At 32.7% G+C, this 24,082-nt stretch overlaps 1 protein-coding gene across 5 annotated transcripts in view; it reads left to right on the plus strand.

Annotated features, from left to right (window-relative positions):
* Positions 1 to 24,082, plus strand: part of Polk (DNA polymerase kappa) — a 69,051-nt gene that overhangs the window by 38,969 nt on the left and 6,000 nt on the right. For all 5 annotated transcript variants that reach the window (XM_027927487.2, XM_071612520.1, XM_071612518.1 and 2 more), the window contains 9 exons: positions 1,859 to 2,011; positions 5,450 to 5,581; positions 7,985 to 8,138; positions 10,567 to 10,791; positions 12,283 to 12,407; positions 13,569 to 13,735; positions 16,328 to 16,360; positions 19,972 to 20,068; positions 22,286 to 22,457. In XM_027927487.2, the coding sequence (XP_027783288.2) occupies positions 1,859 to 2,011; positions 5,450 to 5,581; positions 7,985 to 8,138; positions 10,567 to 10,791; positions 12,283 to 12,407; positions 13,569 to 13,735; positions 16,328 to 16,360; positions 19,972 to 20,068; positions 22,286 to 22,457 (1,258 nt within the window). The remainder of the gene's footprint in view (positions 1 to 1,858; positions 2,012 to 5,449; positions 5,582 to 7,984; positions 8,139 to 10,566; positions 10,792 to 12,282; positions 12,408 to 13,568; positions 13,736 to 16,327; positions 16,361 to 19,971; positions 20,069 to 22,285; positions 22,458 to 24,082) is intronic.

Here is a 24,082-nt window from a genome sequence, read left to right on the forward strand (position 1 = left end):
AGGCTTTTGTGAATGGGGTGGTTTTCTTAATTTCTCTTTGTGAGGATTCATTAGTGATGTATAAAAATGCTTATAATTTTGAGGCAGGCTCTCACTATGTTGCCTTGGCTGGTCTTAAATTTGTAATCTTCCTGTCTCAGCCTCCCTAGTTGCTATGTTTACAGGTGTGAGCCACCATGCCTATTATATTTGCACCTTCAAAGAAACTTGCTCAGCGGGGCATGGTAGTGCTTACCTGTAATCCCAGCAGCCTGGGAGATTGAGGCAGCAGGATCACGAGTTCAAAGCCAGCCTCAACAACTTAATGAGGCCGTAGGGGACTTGGTGAGACTCTGTCTCTAAATAAAATACAAGAAAGGGCTAGGGATGTGGTTCAGTGGTGGAGTGCCCTTGGTTTCAATCCCTAGTACCAAACAACAACAACAACTTGCTCTAAGGATCTCCACATGGTGGAAGTTGATTTTATTCCAGGATTCACCAGCACTTGCCAATTTTGGGCTGTTTTTCTCTGTTTTTGATTGCTTTGTTATGTAGCTATATGCTCATACTTTTAGTAATAAATTGCATTTATTGAACTTGTACCATGTGTCACTGTTCCATGCTCCTTACATGCTCTTATGATTTTATTTCAATGGTTTTGGCAACTTGAATAAGCATTGCAGAGATAAAATTGTCACACAGTAACCCTCAGCTACCCAGAAAGCTGGAATTATTTAACATTAACAGAGGCAAGCCACAAAAAGCAATTATAAATGAGTATGTCTGTTTCATAAACCCTTTTCTTACTTGCCTACTTTGGTTATTTCTACCCCCTTTTGTTTCTCTTTATTCTTTTCAGCCCAATTTTTCTCTGAAGAGTCAAAGATTAAGATAATTTGACATATGTATTGAAGTTTATAAAGTATTAATTATTTCTTAAGTTTTCAAATTTTATTTGTATCAACTAACATTTATCAAATGCATAATGACAGCAGTTCTACAGAGGGAATTTTTACATTGTACTTTGGTGTGTTTGGGTTATACGTTACTGTTCAGTATAACAAGATATGCCAAAGAGGTATAATCTTTTGTTGTACATTTTCTTTGTTGCTATTTTAAGACACATTTTGAGTCAAATAGGAGTTGTTTATTTTACCTAAATTGAAACTTTCAGTACTAGTAAGTTCTCCAAATTTATAAAGCAATAGAATATTTGATATAAGCAGTTGAAATACTTCTTCATTCAATAAATATTTATTAAGTTCTTACTATATATATAGCCTGGGAGTATGGAGAGAAGAGTTGTGAAGAAATGACATTTAAGAATAAGCTGGGGGGGGGGGGGAGCTGGGTTTGTGGCTCAGTGGTAGAGTGCTCACCTAGCATGCACAAGGCACTAGGTTCAATCCTCAGCACCACATAAATGTAAAATAAAGATATTGTATCCACCTAAAGCTTAAGAATAAATATTTTTTTAAAAAAAGAAGCTGTGGGGCTGGGATTGTGGCTCAGTGGTAGAGTCCTCGCCTAGTATGTGCGAGGCCCTAGGTTAGATCCTCAGCACCACATAAAAATAAAATAAAGATATTGTGTCCAACTACAACTAAAAAATAATAAATATTTTTTAAAAAAATTTTAAAGAATAAGCTGTATTTGTGAAAATAAAAGCAGTTACCATTCTCAATAAACAACAATAAATTATATACCCATAAACACTCATGAATAGCCATAAAATTTGCATCCATAGGATGTATGGATGCATAAACGGATGGAGGCACATAAATGCCTACTAAATTAAAATTAATGTTATGATTAATGATATTTAAATATTATGTTGTCTTAAAGTGTGTTAACTCTTTTTTTTTTTTTTTTAATTAAGGTTGACAGATTTGCAATGGAATTAGAACAGGGCCGGGATTTGAACAATACCATAGTGCATGTTGACATGGATGCCTTCTATGCAGCTGTAGAAATGAGGGACAATCCAGAATTAAAGGATAAACCCATTGCTGTAGGATCAATGAGTATGTTGGTAAGTAAGCAAAGATCAAAAACAGAAAGGGAATTTCATAGCATGTTCTAGTAGGCCTTACTAGTTCACAAAGGGAGAAACTTTTATTGAGGTGTACCAATTTGCTGAGTATTTTTCTGGGTGCTTTATAAATGCTCAGTTGGTTTTTTCAACATACATTAAGGTACTATTTTTTATTTCCACTTGAAAAGAAAACAAATTCAAATGATTAATAACTTGCCCAAAATACAAACCTATTAAAATGGTACTGACATTGTTCTTTTTCATGGCAAATTATATTTTTTCACAAGTGTTCTACTTAAAGAAGAAAGAAAAAGGAAATGTCATTCTAAAGAAGAATTTTTCATACTGTGCCTACAGATCAAGTTCACCCTGCCACCCTCTTTTTAAATACATTTATTGGAACAAAGTTACAGCCATTTATTACTGCTGTTTCACTAAAAGAGTAGAATTGAGCACTTACAATAAAAAATATGATCATAAAGCTTAAAGTGATTACTATCTGGACTTTCACAGAAAAGATTTGTCAACCTAGTTCTAAAAGTGAGCTATTTTATTACCATGTTACATTTAGAACACACTTTAATAGTTTTTCTCAGAATCTTCATTTTTCTGATCACTATGTTGCTTTTTTTGTTTGTTTGTTTTTACTTCTTCCTTGACCATAGAAGGTAAAGGTGACCAGGATACAGAATAGCTATATGTGGCTGAAAATGTATTGAGAATTAAAAGTACTAGAATAGATAAATGGGTTTGGGTATAAAGAAACATACCATGGCTGGGCACAGTGGGGCACACCTATAATCTCAGTGGCTTGGGAGGATGAGGCAGGAGGATCACAAGTTCAAAGCCAGCCTCAGCAACTTAGCAAGGCCCTAAGCAACTCAGCGAGACTCTGTCTCTAAATAAAATACAAAAAAGGGTTAGGGATGTGGCTCAGTGGTTAAGTGCCTCTGGGTTCAATCCCTGGTACCAAAAAAAGAAAAGAAAAACATACTGAAGAGAGTTATTCCCTGTTGTTGCCTCCTTCTGGTGCCTTAGATAGCTATACCTTAATCCCTACAGAGTTATTATTAATTTATAATCTGTGTATTTCCTATCTCTATTCCTATAAGTATACACACAACTGACAAGTCTGGTTCTAAAATAATGTTTATCGAAAGGGTACTCAACTCCCCTTTCTTACAAGTCACCAAAAAACATTTGAAAAAAATTGTATTAATAAAATATAATATCTATATTTATGTATGTGTGTTTTATGCATATACACATACTGTAACCTTGTTAGAACTATAACCCACTGCTTTTGAAATCTACAAAAAAAAAATATCTTTCAGACACTATCTATCCTGATTATTTGCTATATTTAACAAAGATTATCCTTTTTGTTTGCTGAACTAAATTAAATTCCCTTCTGATGAGAGCTGAAGCATAAAATTGTTTTTGTCTTAGTGGACTCATAAAAGTGTATCTACAAATTAGTGAGTGTGATGGTGCATATTTGATTATTCCAGTAATTCTTCTTTTGGTGAATTTAATGGATTTTGGAAATGTTCTGAGTTGGCTCTAAGAATAGGAACTTAGACTTGTAGCATTTTCTAGTGCTGTATAAGAAACCCTTTAGTAGTTTATAGACAACCATGTCTTTTCTCATGATTCTATAATTTGTGCAGAGTTCAATGGGGATAACTCAACTCTACCTGGGGTTAGCTAGGGCTGTTTAATTGGAGCCAGAGAATCTGAAATGGCTTATATCTAGCACTTCCACAGAAGTGATTAGAGTGGCTTCCAATGTTTGTACTTTCTTCTCTCCATGCTCATCCTTTAGTAATGTACCACAAGGTCTTTGCAATGGTTTGCTGGATCACAAAAAAGCAAGAGTAGAAGCTGAAGGCTTCTTAAGACCTAGGCTTCAGGACTCACACTGTAGCATTTACCACACATGCTTTTGTTCAAAGTTAGTCATAAGGCAAGTCATTTGGTATAAGGAACTAAAATCTTACCTTTTGAGTAACTTGTAAAACTGTTATGGCTCTGATTCATGATCTACCACAAACAGAGGAATTCAAATCTTTGTTTCTGTTCTACTTAGATATAGCATTCATATTCGTTCCATTACACTTATTTATATTTATAGCATTGGTTTGTCTTTCTAGTATGATTTGCATTTTCCTTTTTGGATCACTGAGCAAGGATTAGCATAGTTTTAATCCCTCTCAAGATTTTTAAAATACCTTTTGAAATTTATTAAAGGAAAACTAATAATATTTTGTGATAATTCCTTCATTTGATAGATTGTGTTCTGCTTTTCTTTGAATTTTCACTTGAGATTCCATATAAAGATTCTATTTATGATAAAAAATTTTTTTAGTAAATGGTACTGTGGTCTACCAGATTGACATATGTTACTGACAAATATCATCACTAAGGATTTAATAAGTAATATTCTCTGTTTTACTCTCATTCTTTTTTAATTCCATCTCCTAGTCAAAATGGTTTTACCAAAAAATATATTCATGTGTTGAGAAATAAAAATTCATTTTGGAGACTTAATTTGGTTAGACCTTCAATTGTTAGTTGTTATTCTAGGTAAAAATTTCCCCAAATACCAAATTGAGCAAATCCAAAAATATACTACAGATCTATCATCCCCAGAAATCCAAAATCCATCACTCAAAAATTTCAGATTTGGGAGCATTTAGATTTTAGATTTCCAGATCAGGGATGCTTAACTGGTAAAATCTGTGCAAATATTCTAAAGTCTGAAAGACTCTGTAATCTGAAATACTTTTGTTCCCAAGCACTTTGGATAAATGATACTCAACCTGTATTATTCTATATTATTACTTTCTATACTGTGACTTTTATGTAATATTTAAATTATTTGCACTATCCTATTAACTATTCTATACTATTACTTTTTATATAACAACATCCACTATCATCCAGACTTGGATATGTACTATATTACAGGTATGTCTTAAAACAAATGAAGTTTATTTTCAGGGGGGGTGGGGTTGTGGCTCAGCGGTAGAGTGCTCTCCTAGCATGTGTGAGGCACTAGGTTCAATCCTCAGCACCACATAAAAATAAGTAAATAAAATAAAGGTATTGTGTCCAACTACAACTAAAAAAAATTATTTAAAAATATGAAGTTTACTTACTGGAATTACGAAAGAATCTCTTTATTAGAATAGCTTAATTACTATCTGGTATCACATTATAAATATAAGGACAGCAGTGAGAAAGGGTCATGGTATTATCATACCATGATAGGATAAAGTCAAACTCTGGGTTCAGTGATTCAAGAGAGTGGCCTGTAATAGAAATATCCTTGAATTGAAAATGCATATCAATAATGTGTTTCTTATGAATGCATGGATCAACATGTCCATTTACTTTTGTTTATTTTTCTCTATGTGGCCAATTCTTTTTCAGTCTACTTCAAATTACATTGCAAGGAGGTTTGGTGTTCGTGCAGCCATGCCAGGATTTATTGCTAAGAGACTCTGCCCACAACTTATCATAGTGCCCCCAAACTTTGACAAATACAGAGCTGTGAGTAAAGAAGTAAGTTGATATCTCACTCCTACTTAATATTCTTTCTCTGGTTTTCTGCCACCTAGAGAGTCAACTCTAAATACCTTAGCACATCAGGATTTTAGTAAATGATACTGTGGTCTACCACATTTAGTCTCATCTTTAGTCTCACCTTCAACCACTTCTTCACATTATATATTGAATACTGAGCTGTTTATGGTACCTGGAATAGACCATTCTATTTTCATGAATTTTTTGCATCTGCTTAAAAAACTCATCTCCCCAAACTTTGAGTAACCTTAGTAACTTAAACTATTTTTTCCTAATATGAAAAATACATTTTCTTCTAGAACAACCTTATAATTAACAGAATCTACTCATCATTAATTTTAGTCTCTTCTGAGTGTTTTTAAGCAGTGATGAAATTCACTTAATTACCTGCTTTCCTTGTCCCACGATCTTGTGAAGTTACTTGAACATATAATATCTTAGAAACATTAAATCAAAGAGAAAAGGGAATAATTCATTGCTTTGAAAAGGATCTCTGAAGTATAAAGATTTGATTATTTACTAAAATTCCAAAGTATCTTATATGAAAAATAGCTGTTTTCTCTGTTTTATAAGAACTGGCCTATCCTGTAGTCCTGGGATTTAATTTGAATGCTATATCTACATCACTTTTAGACTGCTAGAGTAAATGCTGTCTTTTTAAGTGAATGGAAGCACTTAAAAACTATGGTCTGCCACTTGTTAAACATTTAGACATGCAAGTAACCTTTAAATTCATCCTTTTATTTGTACTCCATCTCATTTTGCTGGAAATGACATCCTATCCAAGTTTTAAAAGAATATTCTTCAAAATAGTCTGTTAAAGCAAGTGCTCTGTGCCTATCAGAAACAGTGGAAAAGGAGAGAGCAGTACACTCAAATTTGATGACTGTTTATCTCTCTTATTGTGTTTTTAATTAAAAATAAATAAAATGCTAATCATGCATATAGGTTTTTAATAAGTTAAAAGTCCCATAAAGACTAAGAATTTTAAGTACCACTTTAACTCAGTAAAACTAGACAGTGTGACAAAGAGAACTAAATTGGTTCTAGTTTTCTTTCATCTGTTTATTTACATAAGTTGGAAAAATCTTAAGATTCCAGCAAAATCTACATAGTTAATTTGCAGATAAAAAATCAACTATAGATATTTTTGGCTTAGTTTAGAAAGCTTAAGGAAGATCTATTTTTGTTTTGTCCAAAATATTGGAGTAGCTTTAACTGTTCTTAGAGCTTTAAGTGCTTGATTTTTTTACCTGGAACATATCTATTTTTGTTTGCCAGTTGCCTAGGAAAAGGAAGTAAGTACTAAGCAGTGTCTCTAGAGAGTACTTCTCATTCAGAATGTTAGTTGTCTGCTAGCTACAGACTTTCCAGAGTTTCATTTTTACTAGAAAGATTCTGTTTGAGTATATTATAAAAATGGTTTCTCTACAAGAACAAAGCTATTTTAGGCCTTCTCTGAGTAAAACTATTCTGAAATTCCCCTTGACTCAGCTGTTCATAATTACATTAAGCTAAAACACTTTCTTTTTATAAAGAAACAAAAGTTTTCTCAAGATATAGTAGATAGATTTTAAATGCTAGATGAAATGTAACATAATTCAGCCAATGTTTTCTAATATATGTTATTATTTTGTCAATCATTCCCTCTAATTATAGCTAATACTTCAGTTGTAAAAAACAGTCATCAAAAAAATTCATAGTTTCATGTAATAAAAATCATCTTATATAAAAGGAATTTCTGGATTGTATCACTAAAATTCTATATGTATTTCCTTTATCCCACGAGGCAGTGCAAGACTTTTCTGTATAATATAATGTAATCATGAAGTTACGTTACAAATTTTAACATCTTTTCCATTTTAGATGCCAGTAAATAGTAAACTTTCATTTCCCTGTATGGATACATGCATTAATGTGTGTATCGAGAGTTGTTTTTTGTGCATGTTATAATTAATTGAGTATTTTTACATAAGATTATCCCTTTTTAAGATGAATAAAAATCATCCTAAAAGATGAGAGTAGAATTACTTTTAGCTAGATTCCTAAAACCTTAACCATTTTCTTTTCTGTCTACCATAATGATGTCATCTGAGATTTATTTGAATTGCTTACTATATCAAGTTGTAGGTGGCTAAAGAGAGATTGCATCAGATGAAACTATTTCATGGCCTTCTGCCTTCATGATCTATTTTAAGACAAAAGAGAATTTGACAAATATGCACTGGTAGTAAATTATTTATTCCTCAAATCTATGAGCTATTGATTGCAGGATCATTACTGTTGTTGCAAAGAAAGAATATTAATGTTTCTCATCAGCTATATGTGACAGGAGGCTTTGCTGTAGCAGCAGAATTTAAGCTTCTTTTGTTCCTTTTGAAGGTTAAGGAAATACTTGCTGATTATGATCCCAATTTTATGGCCATGAGTCTTGATGAAGCTTACTTGAATATAACCAAGCACTTACAAGAAAGACAAAATTGGCCTGAGGACAAAAGAAAATATTTCGTCAAAACTGAAAATGCCATAGAAAATGGTAAGCAATTTATAAGAATTATCAAACTAAACACTAAGAAACAGAAAAGTAACCCTTTGAATCAACCCAGTTAACTCCATTAGCATGTGTAGGTGGTAGGATTAGATATATCTTTATAAAAATGAAAAATCAGAAATTTAAAATATACCAGGTTTAAGTTAAATGTATAAAATATCATTTTAAACCAAATGAGATTGTTAAATCTCCAAGCACTATAAGTGCTGAGTCCCTGTACAAAGTAATTTCTTAAAATCTAACAGTATTTTCTTAAAATCTAACAAAGAGTTTAGATCGCATTAAAACTGAGGAATTTGCTGGGGCTGTGGCTCAGTGGTAGAGCACTTGCCTAGCATGTATGAGGCAGTGGGTTTGATCCTCAGCACCATCTACAAATAAATAAAATAAAATAAAAAACTGAGGAAGTTATCTGTGTAAGGTAGCTTTTTTTGTTATTGTTCTTAATAGAAATTAGATTTTTTAAAAAAGATATGAAAATATTGAGTGATTCTTTTCTTTTCTTCATTTCCCATGTTTTTTACAATTTGGTTCTAGTATAGCAATTATTACTGTTTTCTACTCTGCCAGAATTAATGACTTTCCTTTCCCTTCTTTGACTTAGACCTTATCATGACTCTAGAATACAATGAATCAGAAGTTTCATGGCTTCATAGATTTTTTAAAAAATCACTCCCTTTATTATCTGTTCAAAGCAACGCCAAGAAATATACAGATATTATACATATTATTTTATGTCTACTCTGTAATATAAATTTGGATGGTGGATACCAGTCTATGTAAGAAACTGAATAACACTCACTTTTTAGCACTTGCAGTTCAGATGGAATGCTTTAATCCTGGTAATACCATACAGTGTACTCTGATTACCTCAGTTACGGGGATTACAAAAATATTCAGTTTGGAAGTAAATAAACAATTTTAGCAGTTAGTTATATTTCCAGGCCTCCCAAAGAAGCAAAATGCAGTTGAGATGGAAAAGGTAACATACCATTCTGCAGTAGCTCTAATAATGTACCAGAAGGTACCAATCTTTGCTTTCTCCTGTAGCATTCTACTATTGCAGTGACTCACCTGAAAACAGGGTGTGAGAGGGATTAGCCCTTTATAACAGCATAAGGAACTCTGCAGGAGCGGCTTATGAATGTGACAGGTACCTTACCTGATCTGCAGTTTTTCTTCTACAGCTTTTATTACCTTGAGTTCCACTCATCCAATGGGGAAACGGGCTCCAGTGAATATCATTTCAAATGTTCCGTACTTTGAATCCCCTCTGAGTTACTCTGAACTTTAAAACTAGATATAAAAAATGAAAAGGAACTGAAGCATATAAGTAACAGTTAATGTAAAATAGGGTTCATATGACCTGAGAATTCCAATTTGGAGATTATATCTGTGACATAATTTCTATTACCTACCTTAAAACTTGAAACTAATCAGGTTTTTATCATATAATTTGTTATCTTTTTAGAAAAGTTTCCTAAAAGACTAAATTTATTTTTCAAGTAATATACTTTATGTGTATCTTGAAACTTAAGAAATTTAATTATTGCTACTGTATTTACCTTAATTTGAGAAGCATTTATGAGATATTATGAGAACATTTTAAGTATGCATATAGATTTAAGTGTATTTTACATTATATTTTGAAAAATGCAAATAAAATGAGATAATAATTGGTATTTTTATTTTACTTTTTAATAATTATAGTTTATAGTCTAGTGATGGTATATGTTCTTTTCCTTAAACTTAGACCTTGGTTAATCCAGTCAGACCCTAAAAATTTGTATAAAGAAACATAACTTTCAGGGGCAATTTGTATTTGTTGCAAATGTACCCTTAGTAAAAGTGATACTTTGCACAAGCAAGTCAAAATAAAATCAGATTTAAAAGAAGGAAATAAAGATTTGACATTTGAAAAGTTTCTTCCAGGGATGAAGAAAAATTATTTTCTCTCTAAAAGCAAAACTTACTTTTCAGATATAATTATTCTATTTGCCTAAAGCCTTTTTTCCTCATTCCTAAAGTCTAATTTAGTAAAGGTCTTTTTTTCCATATAGAAGAATAAAAGGCAAGAAATACTTTAGTTTTTAAAGAAAAAAAGTAATGCATTTCAAAATTTAATGAACTTTACATAGGGTAGATCCTTTTAGAATGTATAATATGAAAAAAGATAATTTTTTTAAAAGAAAAACCTGGACAGTTTTTTTCTTGATTGAACAGTTATAAAATATAAATTGTAGCATTTCTGATCATGTTTTCTAGAAACTATTAAATTTGCTTTGTCTTCAGAAATAATGTGAGGGGAAAGTAGAAAAAAGAAAAATTTAAAGAAAGAATGAAGCAAAATCTAACTTGTGAAATATATACCTCTTAAAATGAACATGAGTTACTGTTCCCGTTTATAATTTAGATCAACCAGAAAAGGAAGTGGATAAACTGAGTGAGCATGAACGGCCCATCTCTCCACTGCTTTTCGAAGATAGTCCTCCTGATTTGCAAACCCCATCGAACTTTGAAGAACAAAACAATCCTCAAATACTACAAAATTCAGTTGTTTTTGGAACATCAGCTGAGGAAGTGGTAAAGGAAATTCGTTTCAGAATCGAGCAAAAAACAACACTGACGGCTAGTGCAGGTCAGGATCTTGATGCACAGTGTGGTTGTAAGTTTTGGGCTGACTTAATTCAAGTGTCATATTAATAATTTCTCATTTGAAAGGATATAGTATCTTTTTACTTATCTATTCTTTTTTTTTTTTTTTACATTCTGAAACTTTACCTATTCTGAAGAGCTGTGAACCTACAAGTAAATAGGAATTTAGCAGAAAAGCACATGAGCACAAAGAAAAAAGCCTATCATAAATCTTATGTAGCTCTTCTTTTGTAAATGCAAAATATATGGTCATTGGTTTTTCTCATAAATCTTGATTAGTTCTTCCTTAGGAGACTTCATTGCTGTCTTAGAATATGTGCAGGAGAGAACCCAGAAGACATCAAGATAGAAGATAAAAAATTAAAAAATCCAAAACACCAGCTAGCAATGTAGCAGTTTAGGACCAACTGGTAAAAGGGGAAAAAAACAAAAACAAAAAACAGCTTTGCAAATGTCAATAACCCATAAGGGCATCACTATGTAGCATAATAATTGATACTCATCATGAGGACCCTGAATTATCTTGTAGTACTCATGTCATAATTAGGTTAATCTTTCTTTAACAAAACATGAAAATGAATAGTAAAATTTAGGAAAATATGTATAAAATTAAAGTGAACTATTTGATGGCTCTATTTGAATATATCTGTTTCAAATTACCTTAATCTCTAAGACTCCTGGAAATTGTTAAAACACCTGTCTGAAAAGTAGTAATTTAATTTGCTTTGTGAGTAGCAAAAGGGATGAAATGTTTTAAATAAATATACAGAAGCTTTTTTTTTCTTTATGTGAATAATTCATTAAAAAAAAACTTTTCAAAGAATAAACATCCTTCACAAATTATATTCTGGATCTTTTCTAAGTAATGGTTATAGGGCCAGCCACTATAACAATCCTGTATTTCTACTAAAGATAGTAAGTAAACTCAGTAGTAAGTTACATTTAATATTACTCAACTCAGAAATTATTTTTAGATTTTAAATATCATGGAGAATTAAATATTCCCATTTCTTCTGCCCCAATAACTAATAAAATTCCTTTTCTTAAAACCATAGCAAGTACGCATGGTGGCATACTCCTGTAATCCCAGTGACTTGAGAGGCTGAGGCAGGAGGATCACAAGTTCAAAGCCAGCCTCAGCAAATTAACAAGGTTCTAAGCAACTTAGTGAGACCCTGTCTCAAAATGAAAACTAAAAAAGGCTGGGGATGTTGACCAGTGTTTAAGTGACCCTGGGTTCAATCTTTAGTACCAAAAAACCCAACAACAACAAAGGGGAAAAAAAAAAAAACAAAAAAACACCAAAGCATAGCAAATCCTGAGGAAATAGATGATAATAAAATGTTATCTTTAAAGTGGCATTATGTATCATTTCAGATTATTTGCATTTATTTTTTTCTGTTTTGTCATCACTTAGTTAAAAATAAATACATATCAACTTTTATAAGTAGAATGTTCTTTTAATTCTTTTAAGGAATTGCTCCCAATACAATGTTGGCAAAAGTTTGCAGTGACAAGAATAAGCCAAATGGACAATACCAAATTCTCCCCAACAGACAAGCTGTGATGGGCTTCATCAAAGACTTACCAATTAGGAAGGTAAGATTTTATATAAAATTTATCATCTGGTACATGTTCTCTGAATTCTGAAGGGACATCATTTAGGCTGATAGTAATTCTTTGCTGAGAAGTTTTAAAACAATAGATAAGAGGCAAGAATTATAATTGGTGGTTGAATGTGGACTTGACGAGATCTTTCTGTGAAACCCTAAAAATCAGGTTTAGGAAGCTTATTTCTAGAAATTTTTAGGAGCATACTTGGATGACAGCTTTTAAGTGGATTCCTGCAAAGGAGAAAGAAATAAAAAATACTTAGAAAAGTCCTTTCCCAACTGTAACTTAATAGAGTGCTACCAAATAGGTATATTTCAAAGATATTTAGAATTTTTATTATTATATAAAAAAAGCAAAAATACTTTACCATCTTTAAAATGATAAAATTATCTCTTAGGGGTTCCAGAAAAGGGTATATTTTTATTACTCTTCAGAGCTTCCAAATTGTTCTGCATAGATATCTTTTTTTTTTCAGTAATTACTCTATACAATGTTTATGATTATTGGATAATATATGTAAGACATAATTATAAAGTAGTATTTTCTAATGTGTTTTTCAAAGTATAAATAGGTGTTTCATTTAAAAAAAGTCTGGATCAAAGAGCTTTGGGGTGGGCTGGGGCTGGGGCTCAGCACCACATATAAATAAATAAAATAAAGATCTATCAACAACCAAAAAATATTATTTTTAAAAAAGGGGGTCACTGTTTATATATTAGTATATTAAAGATTTCTAATTTTGAAGCAAAATTTTCCATTTAAATTTGTTGACTGTCCATTCCCTAAAGGTATATATGACCAACAACTCCTTTTTTTTTCTTTAAAAAATTTTTTTTGTAGTTGTAGATGGACAGGGCCTTTATTTTACTTGTTTATTTTGATGTGGTGCTGAGGATCGAACCCAGTGCCTCACTCATGCTAGGCAAGCACTGTGCCACTGAGCTATAACACCAGCCCAACAACTCCTTTTTTAGTGCCTTTAAAAATCAAATGGAATGCTCTTTAGGAAATGTGACCCGAAAGTAACAAAATCAGTTTTCTCACAAGATTTGTGATGATAGTAACATTATTTATACCTTTAATAAGATTACCCTCTCAGTTCTGATCTTAATTTAAAATTAATGATAAATGTTGATTCTCTTCTAGGTTTCTGGAATAGGAAAAGTTACAGAGAAAATGTTAAAGGCCCTTGGAATTATTACTTGTACAGAACTCTACCAACAGAGGGCATTACTTTCTCTCCTTTTCTCTGAAACATCTTGGCATTATTTCCTTCACATCTCTCTGGGTCTAGGTTCAACACATCTGGCAAGGTATATATAGTAATTCTGCTTAATTATTTGCTGAAATGTCAATTTTAACCATTGAGATAGAGACTATAAAGATAACGTGTTTTAAAATCCTCCAAGACCAGTTTGATTCAGAATATAATGTTTGGGTTAAAAATCAACAGATTAGATTCAGGAGAAAAGCAAAAGAAAAATAAAGACTTACACTTCAGCAGTTGAGTAGATGGACAAGAGAATCAATGATTATTTTATTTTTTATCTCTGCCTTATTTTTTCAGAATATAAGAGGAATGCTGGTTGTCAGATTGTTGAGGAAAAAAAGATGGCTTATATTCCATAATTCATTCTTTAAGGAAGGAGTTTTAATGATTCTTTGAAAGCCTTCATGAACTGACAATATTTTATTTCTTTTCCAGATACATAAGTGATTTATTCTTTGATTATTGTGTTAAGCATTGTCCTAGGAATTAGGGATAATGACAGTGACTAGGAGAAAGTCCTATATTCATGGAGTTTGCAGACTAGTGTGTGGGATAGAAAATAACCATTAAACAAATGGTTTAAAGGAAAGTAAAGTAGAATGAGGGCGCAAAAAATGACTTTGGGGCTGGGTACACTAGCACATGCCTGTAATCCCAGCGGCTAGGGAGACTGAGGCAGGATTGTGAGTTCAAAGCCAGCCTCAGCAATTTAACAAGGCCCTCAGCAACTTAGAGAGACCATGTCTCAAAATGGAAAATAAAAAGGGCTGGGGATGTTACTCAGTAGTTAAGCACCCTTGGGTTCAATCCCTGGTACCAAAAAAAAAAAAAAAAAAAAAAGACTTGGGGCTGAGTGGGGGTTGGCAACATTCATCCAGAGGCAGAAAATTGACGGACCCAATGATGCAAAGATCTAGGAGACAGGTAATGGCTAAAGAAGTGGGCCTGTGTTGTTTTTTTTTTTTTTCCCCTCCATCTCTTTTTCATCTAGGTCTTAACAGGAAGTACCCCACAGCTGGAAAGGTAAATTGTTAGGGATAGGTGAAAAGAAGGGAATAAACAGACACTTATCAAAAGAAGAAATAGAGATGACCAACAAACATTATGATAAAATGTTTAACATTATTAGCAATCAGAATAGATAATAGGCAAGAATTATAATTGTGGTTATAATTTCATCTCATTTCAGTTAGAATGGCAATCATTAAGAATACAAATAATAATAAATGCTGGTGAGGAGGTGGGGGGAAGGTATACTCATACGTGGAGATTCCTCAAAAAACCGTATGACCCAGGTATCCTACTCCTTGGTATTTACATTGAATAACTAAAATCACCAAACTGTAGTAATGCAGGCATGTCAATATTTATAGCAGCACAAGTCACAATAGCCAAGTTATGGAACCAGCCCAGAGGCCCGTCCACAGATAAATGGATAAATGGAAAAAGAAAAATGTGGTATATATACATAGTGGAGTTTTACCAATCATTAACAAGAATGAGATTACAGCATTTGGTGGTCTATGGATCAAACTGAAAACATCATGCTAAGTCAAATAAGAGACTCAAAATCAAGGGTCAAATGTTTTCTCTCATATGTGAAGTTAGATCAAAATAAGGGGAAAAAACAGAGTGGGGTCAGGGATGGGGTCAGGGGGAATCCCATCATAACAGAAGGGAGATCAGTGGTGTAGAAGAAGGGAGTAGATGGGGAAGGAGGAGGGTTGGGAAAAGGGAGTAACTTCAGGATGAAATTAACAAAATTATAAATTTCATCTTTATGTATATCTATAAAGTACCAATTTTTAAAAAAATTATAAATAAATACAAGGAAGACTAGTATAGGTAGGTGAATAGGGGGGCAGGAGGAGGGGAGAGAAAGGGGAAGTACTGGGGACTAAAGTGAAATAAATTATTTTCCATGCATGTATGATTGTGTCAAAATGAACACCAATATTATATATAACTATAATGTACTAATAAAAATATTTTAAAAAGAAAGAATAGGAATCACAGAAGTCAACCTTGGACACTATTTTTGCAATTTTGTCATTATCTTGTCATCCTGTACTCAAAGTGACTTCTTATTATTATAATTAAAATAAAAGACAACAATAAAATTGCTGAGAATGTCTATAAAATTAAATAACCAATTAAGCCTGCTAAATCTTAACAGATTGCAAGGCTGTATTATAATTCTCTTGCTGCTCTTTTTTATTTTGAATTTACAGTTAGCTCATTTTGATCTTGTAGGTAAAATGAAAGATGAAGATATCACAGCACTACAACTAACTAGTATTTGAAGAAATCAGGAAATAAAAATGTCTTCTGTAATCCAAAAATTATTCTCTTTTTATTTCCATACTTGCTTGTAAGCAATATAGTTCTGATATAACACAGCATATATTGGTATTCAGAGAGAATAATAAGGGAAATCTGTGGGTGTTTTATGATAAAATAGCAGATCTGACTTCCCCTCAATCCATGTTCTCTATTCCCCTACTGTGCTTTGTTTTTTGAGCTAAATGCTTTCTTCTTATAAGGTATTTCATATTTACTTTTATATTTGTCTATCAGTCTTTTCTGAAATAGAAAATAAAGACTTGTTTTTTTGTTTTTGTTTTGTCACTTCAAGGGATGGAGAAAGGAAAAGCATGAGCGTTGAGAGGTAATGTTTTGTTATTTATTGTTAATTGTTCATAATGTTATTTTAAACTAATTTCTAAATTAATTTTTAGTACAGTATTTGCAAATCACATCAACGGTTTTCAGCAGTTTACAATGCTGCAATATATACTTCAGCTTACATGCTACAGTATACTTCGGTACAGGGTATTATTATCTTTGGTTGTGCCACTCTCAAATTAACTGCAATCTTTTTTTTTTTTTTTCTTCTTTTTTTTGGGGAGTCGGGGGTTGTACATGGAATTAAACTCAGGGGCACTCAACCACTGAGCCACATCCTCAGCCCTATTTTGTATTTTATTTAGAGACAGGGTCTCACTGAGTTGCTTAGTGCCTCTTTGGTGCTGAGGCTGGCTTTGAACTCTTGATCCTCCTGTCTCAGCCTCCCAAGCCACTGGGATTACAGGCATGCACTACTGTGCCCAGCTAACTGCAGTCATTTTTATGCATGTTGATTTTACTTCTGTTCGCTGAAAACTAGGCATTTTAGGATTCCAGTTTCTAATTTCTAGTCTTGAAATTGAAGATTTATTTGGGAATTCTTTTGTTTTAAATATTTTTTTTAGTTGTAGATGGACACAATATCTTTATTTTTATTTGTTTATTTTTATGTGGTGCTGGGGACCAAACCCAGGGCCTCACTCATGTGAAGCAAACGCTTCACCACTGAGCTGCAACTCCTGCCCAGGAATTCTTGAAACTCATTAAATATTGGTTGCATGAGCAGAGGCATTAAATGATTGAGCATCCCTAGTCTGAAAATCTGAAGTCTGAAATGCTTGAGTTTCCAGAATGTTCTAAGTGCCAATATGTCACCACAAATACAAAATTTTAACACCTGACTTTATGTGATTGGTTGCAGTCAAAACACAGGCATACTAAAAATATTGTGTAAATGTGCCTTCAGGCTAAATATATAAGGTGTATATGAAGCAAAAGAATTTCAGGTTTATTCTTGGGTCTATCTCTAAGATATCTTGTTATATCCAGGCAAATATTCAGAAATTGTTAAAAAAAATCCAAAGTCCAATCTATGTTCTTGTCTTGAGTATTTCAGACAAGGGATCCTCAACATGTAGTATTAATTCTTGGTGAATGAGAGCTTAGAAATGGGCTAATTGGGCTGGGGATGTGGCTCAAGTGGTAGCGTGCTCGCCTGGCATGCGTGCGGCCCGGGTTCGATCCTCAGCACCACATACAAACAATGATGCAGTGTCCGCCGATAACTAAAAAATAAATATTAAAATTCTCTCTCTCTCTTAAAAAAAAAAAAAAAAGAAATGGGCTAATTTAGTGGGCTTACAATCTTGTTTGCAAGACAAATGAAATCTTGATATGGAACTTTATTATTTGAGAAAATGTTTTTTAAAAGTCTCTCAATTATTTCCTCAAAGCAGCAAGATGTCACAGGCATTTAAGAACCACTGACCTAGTAGAAGGTTGGATTTGTATTTCACATGTTATTTCTGACCAAAAAATCTGAATGAATTTTATAAAACAACATACTCAATAAATGGCTTTGATAAAAATTGCTGTTTTAGGTTGTGATTTACATAAAAGCAATCTGAGAGAGAGAACACATTCATCCAAAATGTGATTATATGAGTAATGTTGTACAGTTTAAAAATATTTCTTTTGTATTTTTTTACTTTGTTACTGAGAAAATTATTGATATGTGGGAATATATTCTCCAGTTTTCTTTCTGAAAACTCTCCTTGGCTTTTTTTTTTTTAAAGGTGCTGGGGATTGAACTCAGTGCCTTATGCATGCGAGTCAAGCACTCTACCATCTGAGCTATATCCCCAGCCCCTCTTCTTGGCTTTTTAAAAAATTGTATTATAACATCAAATTCGTTATGGGATTGGGGAGAGGGAGATTGTAATTCACAATCACACATAAAAACCTAACTTCTCTAATATGTAAAGAACTCATATAAACAATAAGAAGCATCAGTGTACCAAATATCTAATTAGTTAAGAGAAAAGGAAACAAAAAATGACAGGCTATATGAAAATATTCCCATTCTCATTTATAATTAAAGAAGAACAAAGTTCTCCTAGATAGCATTATTTACTGATCCAGGGAAGACATCTTTAGGGACCAATATTTGACCTACAACAAAGGGTAAGAAATTTGGTAATATCTATCAAAATCCCACATGAATTGTTATATCTTTGAATTAGAATGTTATGCTGCCATATAAAATGAGGATATTAATTTCTCATTGGTAACACCAAGATAAATTGAGAAAAAGCAAGGTACTAAATAATGTATGTAATATTCTATTTATATAAAAAAGGGTAAAATTATTGCTTGTTTGCTAATATGTACATATTAGCCCAATGTTTTTGTGGTTGTTGTTTGTTTGTTTCTGTAACCACATATCTGAAGCTAGATAACTTTTGAAGAAAAGAGGTTCATTTAGCCTGGAGGTTCAAAGGTAAAGGCCTACATCTGCTGATAGCCTTCTTATTGCTCCAAGGCAGTGTAAGGCAAACACATAGCAAAAGATAGAGCCATGTTATGTGTTTCTTCTAGTGACTCTCCCTCTCCTTGTAAAGCCACCAATATTCAATCATGAGGGCTTCCACCCATATGACCTTGTCTAATTCTAATCACCTCCTAAACACCGTAGTTGATGGTTTGCACCCTTTTAATATCTCACACTGGGGATTAAATTTCAACACATGAACCGTTGGGAGATATATTCAAGCCATAGCAGATCGAATATTTCTGGAATTCATATGAATAAGAAGCCAGAAACATTGGTTGCCACTAGGGAAGAGTACTGAGTAGCTGGGGATAGTCTTAGAAGTGGGGATGCTACTGAATTACTATTTGCTCAAGGTTTTGTTCTCACTACTGTGATCTCTCTTTAATGTCTGACTCTTTAATGTTAATATGATCTATTTCAATATCTTTTTGAAGATATTCAGTTTTGCATTTATTCTTACCAGCCCTCCATTTCCACTTATCTACTAGATAAGTAGATATGTACCTGGGTACTGAGCCAACCCATTAAATCTACTTAAAGACATCTTTGTCCAGAGCTAGGCACAGTGGTATACGCCTGTAATTCCAATGACTTAGGGGGCTGAGGCAGGAGGACTGCAAGTCTGAGGCCAGCCTTATCAACTTAGCGAAACCCTATCTCAAAATAAAAAATTAAAAGGGGGGGGGGAAGAAAGAAAGAAAAAGATATTCTATCCAGAAAATTCATGTACAATATGATGTTCTCATCTGTATTTTCTTAAAATAGTCTTCTATAGCAGAATCTATATACATATATACTTGACTGAACGTATTATAAGTTGGGGCATTGTCTGTTGATGACTTTAATCATCTTTTTAAAAAATATTATAGAACAAGAGTATAAAATTGCTTCTTTGCAAATCAATTTACCTATCTACATGGTTTTCTATTGTTTATATAGACTGTAGGTGTTTCTACTTAATTATGTCTTAGTTCATATGAAAACTATTTGTACAGCAGAATATATAAAGTAATTCTAGACCATTTAAATATACTATATCATTCCCAAATTATTTTGAGTTACAGTTTGCTTTGTGCACCAAATCATTGTTGTTTCTCTAGGACCTTCAGTGAAATAAGTAAAGCAGAAGAACAGTACAGCTTGTGCCAAGAACTTTGCAGTGAACTCGCTCAAGATCTCCAGAAAGAAAAGCTTAAGGTACTTTATTTTAATGTGGTGTTCTAGTTTTTAAAAATTTTAATGATGCTACTTGAAACAAGTTAGATTACCCATTTCTTAAAGCTCAATACAAAGTAGTTAATGTTGGAACAGAATATTCTGTCCCCAACAATTAGAGACAAATTTAATCTGACCCATATCTGAGGTCTACGATGAGATCATTCTATGAAAAAGAAACTTGTGATGCTGGAATGCTTCCAGTATCATTATACACGACTTTATACTACCTCCAGAGTACTTTGATTAAATATAACATGAGAGTATATTAGCCTTAGAAAGGCAAAGAAGAATTTCCCCAGAATTGTACTCACATATTATAAATGCCTTTCCAATTAGTCTTTAATATTTTTCTCACATAAACAATGACCTTCTAGAATAATAGACATTTTGTTTCAAGACTCTAATCCAGGTTGCTTACTTGGGGTGTGGGTGGGGGGGGGGGAGCCTGGAATGCTTTGAATTTTCTGTTTTTTAATCTTTTCTCACAACAATCCATGTTTAGTATTTCCCAACAATCTCAAACCAGGAGTGGAGTTGTTCAAAGTAATAGAAAAATATTAAAAAGTTATTACAAAAAAACTGGAATATCTGATGAGCCTTTTTCTTATAAGCTTCTCTTTTGATGATATAACAGAGTTCTTCTTAAAAATATATTTTAAATAAACTTTTAATTTTAGAAAAATTTTAGATTCACAGAAAAGTTACAAAAAGAATATAGAGAAGGAGCTGTGGCTCAGCAGTAGTGCACTTGTCTAGCATGTGTGAGGCACTGGGTTAAATTCTCAGCACCACATATAAATTAAAAATAAATAAATAAAGGTCTATCAACAACTAAAAATAAGAAAAATTAAAATGATAAAAAATATAGAGATTTCCAGTGTAATCTTCATCCAGTTTCCTCAATTATTAACATTTTGTGTTAACAGTACATTTGTCAAAACTAAGCAAGTGACATTAGCACATTATTGTTAAATAAACTCTAAATTTTATTTGGATTTTGCTCATTTTCTGTTAATCACCTCTCTATTCCAGGATTCAATTTAGGGAACTATGTTGCATTTATGTCTTCCTAGTCTCCTCTGGTCTGTCACAGTTTCCCAGTCTATCCTCTTTTTTCATGACTTTGAAAATCCAATCTGGGTTTGTTTGGTGGTTTTGTTTTTTAATAATTAGACAAGGATATAAGTTTTTAGAAAGACTATCACAAAGATGAAGTGCCCTTATTGTATCCTGCCAGGTGGTATATAGTTGCCATATGACATCTCTGGATTTTATCAGTTGGTTAAGGTGGTGATTGCTACGTTTCTCCACTATGAAATTACTGATTTTTACCTTTGAAAATGAATTAGTAAGTCTTAACTCACCCTCAAATGAAGGAGAATTAAGTTAAACCTCCAGGAATACTAAAATACGCACAATATAAAATTTACAGTTTTTGCCATGTGTCAGTGTCTGGTTCAGTGGCATTAAGTACATTCACTTTGTTGTGCATCCATCCCCACCATCCATCATCATCCCCAGATGAAATTCTATACCCGAAGACACTAACTGCACAGGGAATTCTTACACATAAATTATTAAATATAGTATTTGGCATGTACCAGCCACACAGTAAATGTGAGCTTTCAGTAAGACCTTTTTAATGAGGATCTTTTATAAAAAAAAAAATTTTCATGCCTTTTTAGAAATTGAATTAACTAAGATTCAATAAAAAGAAAAATGATCAGTTAACTTTCCCTTTATATAAGGGTATCTTATAAAAATTAAGTTGGGTATGGGAATAATAGTTAGTATCTAGAATAGAATTTTCATATTATGTATAGATTTTAATTATTTCTTGTGATAGTTGTTATTATCATGTTTTATAAATAAAATTTGTTATACTTCCACATTCTTACATGTACATAAAAGACATTTCTAAACTTAGGGGTTTTTTGGGGGAGGCGGTTCTGGGATTGAACCAGAGGCATTCAACCACTGAGCTATATCCTCAACCCTATTTTGTTTTTATTTACAGACAGGATCTCACTGAGTTGCTTAGGGCTTTGCTGAGTTGCTGAGGCTAGCTTTGAACTCAGGATCCTCCTGTCTCAGTGCACTACCATGTCCCACCCATTTCTGGATTTTTCTAACTTGTAAATAACTTTTTTCTAAATATTAGAAAGCCTATATAATAATATATTCTATATGTTATAGGGTAGAACTGTTACCATTAAACTGAAGAATGTGAATTTTGAAGTAAAAACTCGTGCATCTACAGTTTCATCTGTTGTTTCTACTGCGGAAGAAATATTTACCATCGCTAAGGAGTTGCTAAGGACAGAAATTGATGCGGATTTTCCACGTCCCTTGAGATTAAGACTTATGGGTATGTTTTTTTTTTTCCTTAAATCTATTAGATTTCCCCCCAAAAAATTAATTTTCAAAAAATTTTCACCTCTATTTTGTTTCTTAAACCTGACTACAAAGTACTTTCTGTGCTGCTGCCATTTATTGGAACCTGATGCATGTAAAGCCATGATTATTGGTTTGATTCCATTTTGAACCAATTGAAGTGTTTCTTATTATGTACTGGAATAAAGTGGACAAGAAAGGTTTCAAAATTCAAACCTATTCAGATATTAGAAAGCAGATTCACTGCATAGTAAGTATATTATGTAATACTCCTTTGGGAGTCTGGAGCAGTGCCCCATGATGAAATAACATTAATAAACAAAAATATATTCACATACAATAAGGACTCTAAATAACTTCACATTAATTTAGGCATCATTTATCACTTGTTGCTTATAATTTTCAGAACTTTTTGGATTTCAGAATTACAAATAAAGGATTGAAACACCATGAAATCACATCTCCAGCCATTATATGATAAAAACAAATAGACCATGTTTCCAAAGTGAATTATGTGAAAGAATGTGTATGGATAAGCAGTCCAAATGTCCACTTTCTTACTAAGAGTGGTTCATTAGCCATACTTTCATATAAAAGATAGCATACCCTGAATCAAAATAACGAATGTTCATTAAAAGAGCCAAATAACAAGTTATCTATAGATGCTTTATTCATAGTTGCCTAAAGATGTCCTTCAGTTGATGGATAAATAAATTAGGGAATAATCAGACAGTGTAATAATATTCTGTACATAAAAGAAATAAGCTATTTAATGATACATGCTTGTATAAAGGAAAGTAAATAAGCATACCTGTAATCCCAACAGCTTGGAAAGCTGAGGCAGGAGGAACACAAGTTCAAAGCCAGCCTTAGCAACTTAGTGAAGCCCTAAGCAACTCAGCAAGACCCTGTCTCTAAATAAAATATTAAAAAGGAGCTGAGGATGTGGCTCAGAGGCAAAGCACCCCTGGGTTCAAGCCCCAATACAAAAAAAAAAAAAAAAGCTATCAAGCAGTGAAAAGAAATGCAGGAAACTTACAGGTTGGTAAAAGAAGTCAGTCTATAAAGGTTCCATACCATATAATTCCAGCTGCATAATATTTTGGAAAAGATAAAACCAAACAACAAAATATTAGTGGTTTTCTAGGGTTAGACAGAAGGGATAGATGGATAGGCAGAACACAAAGGAATAGAAGGGCAATTAAACTATTCTGTGATTTATAATAGCGAAGATATGACATAAGAAATTTTTCTAAACCCATAGAATGTACAGTGCCAAGAGTGTGAACTCTAATGTCATATCAATGTAGGTTCATCATTTGTAACAAATGTTCAACTTTGGTGTAGGATGTGGATATCAGGAGAGGCTTTACATGAATAGGGGCAGAGGATATATGAGAATTCTCTGTACCTTTTGCTAAATTTTGCTGTGAACCTAAAACTGCTCCAAAAAAAAAAAAAAAAAAAAAATCCTTAAAAAAACAAAAAAAGCTAAAGGGTCTGGGTAGTTGATTTCAATTTGTTGTTTTATATTGAATGCCATTATATGTCAGATATTAATTGAAAGTTCTGTCATCATATGAACTGCAATAGATTGCT

This window comes from Marmota flaviventris, chromosome 5 (assembly GCF_047511675.1).
Source record: "Marmota flaviventris isolate mMarFla1 chromosome 5, mMarFla1.hap1, whole genome shotgun sequence".
In the NCBI taxonomy this organism is placed as follows: Eukaryota; Metazoa; Chordata; class Mammalia; order Rodentia; family Sciuridae; genus Marmota; species Marmota flaviventris.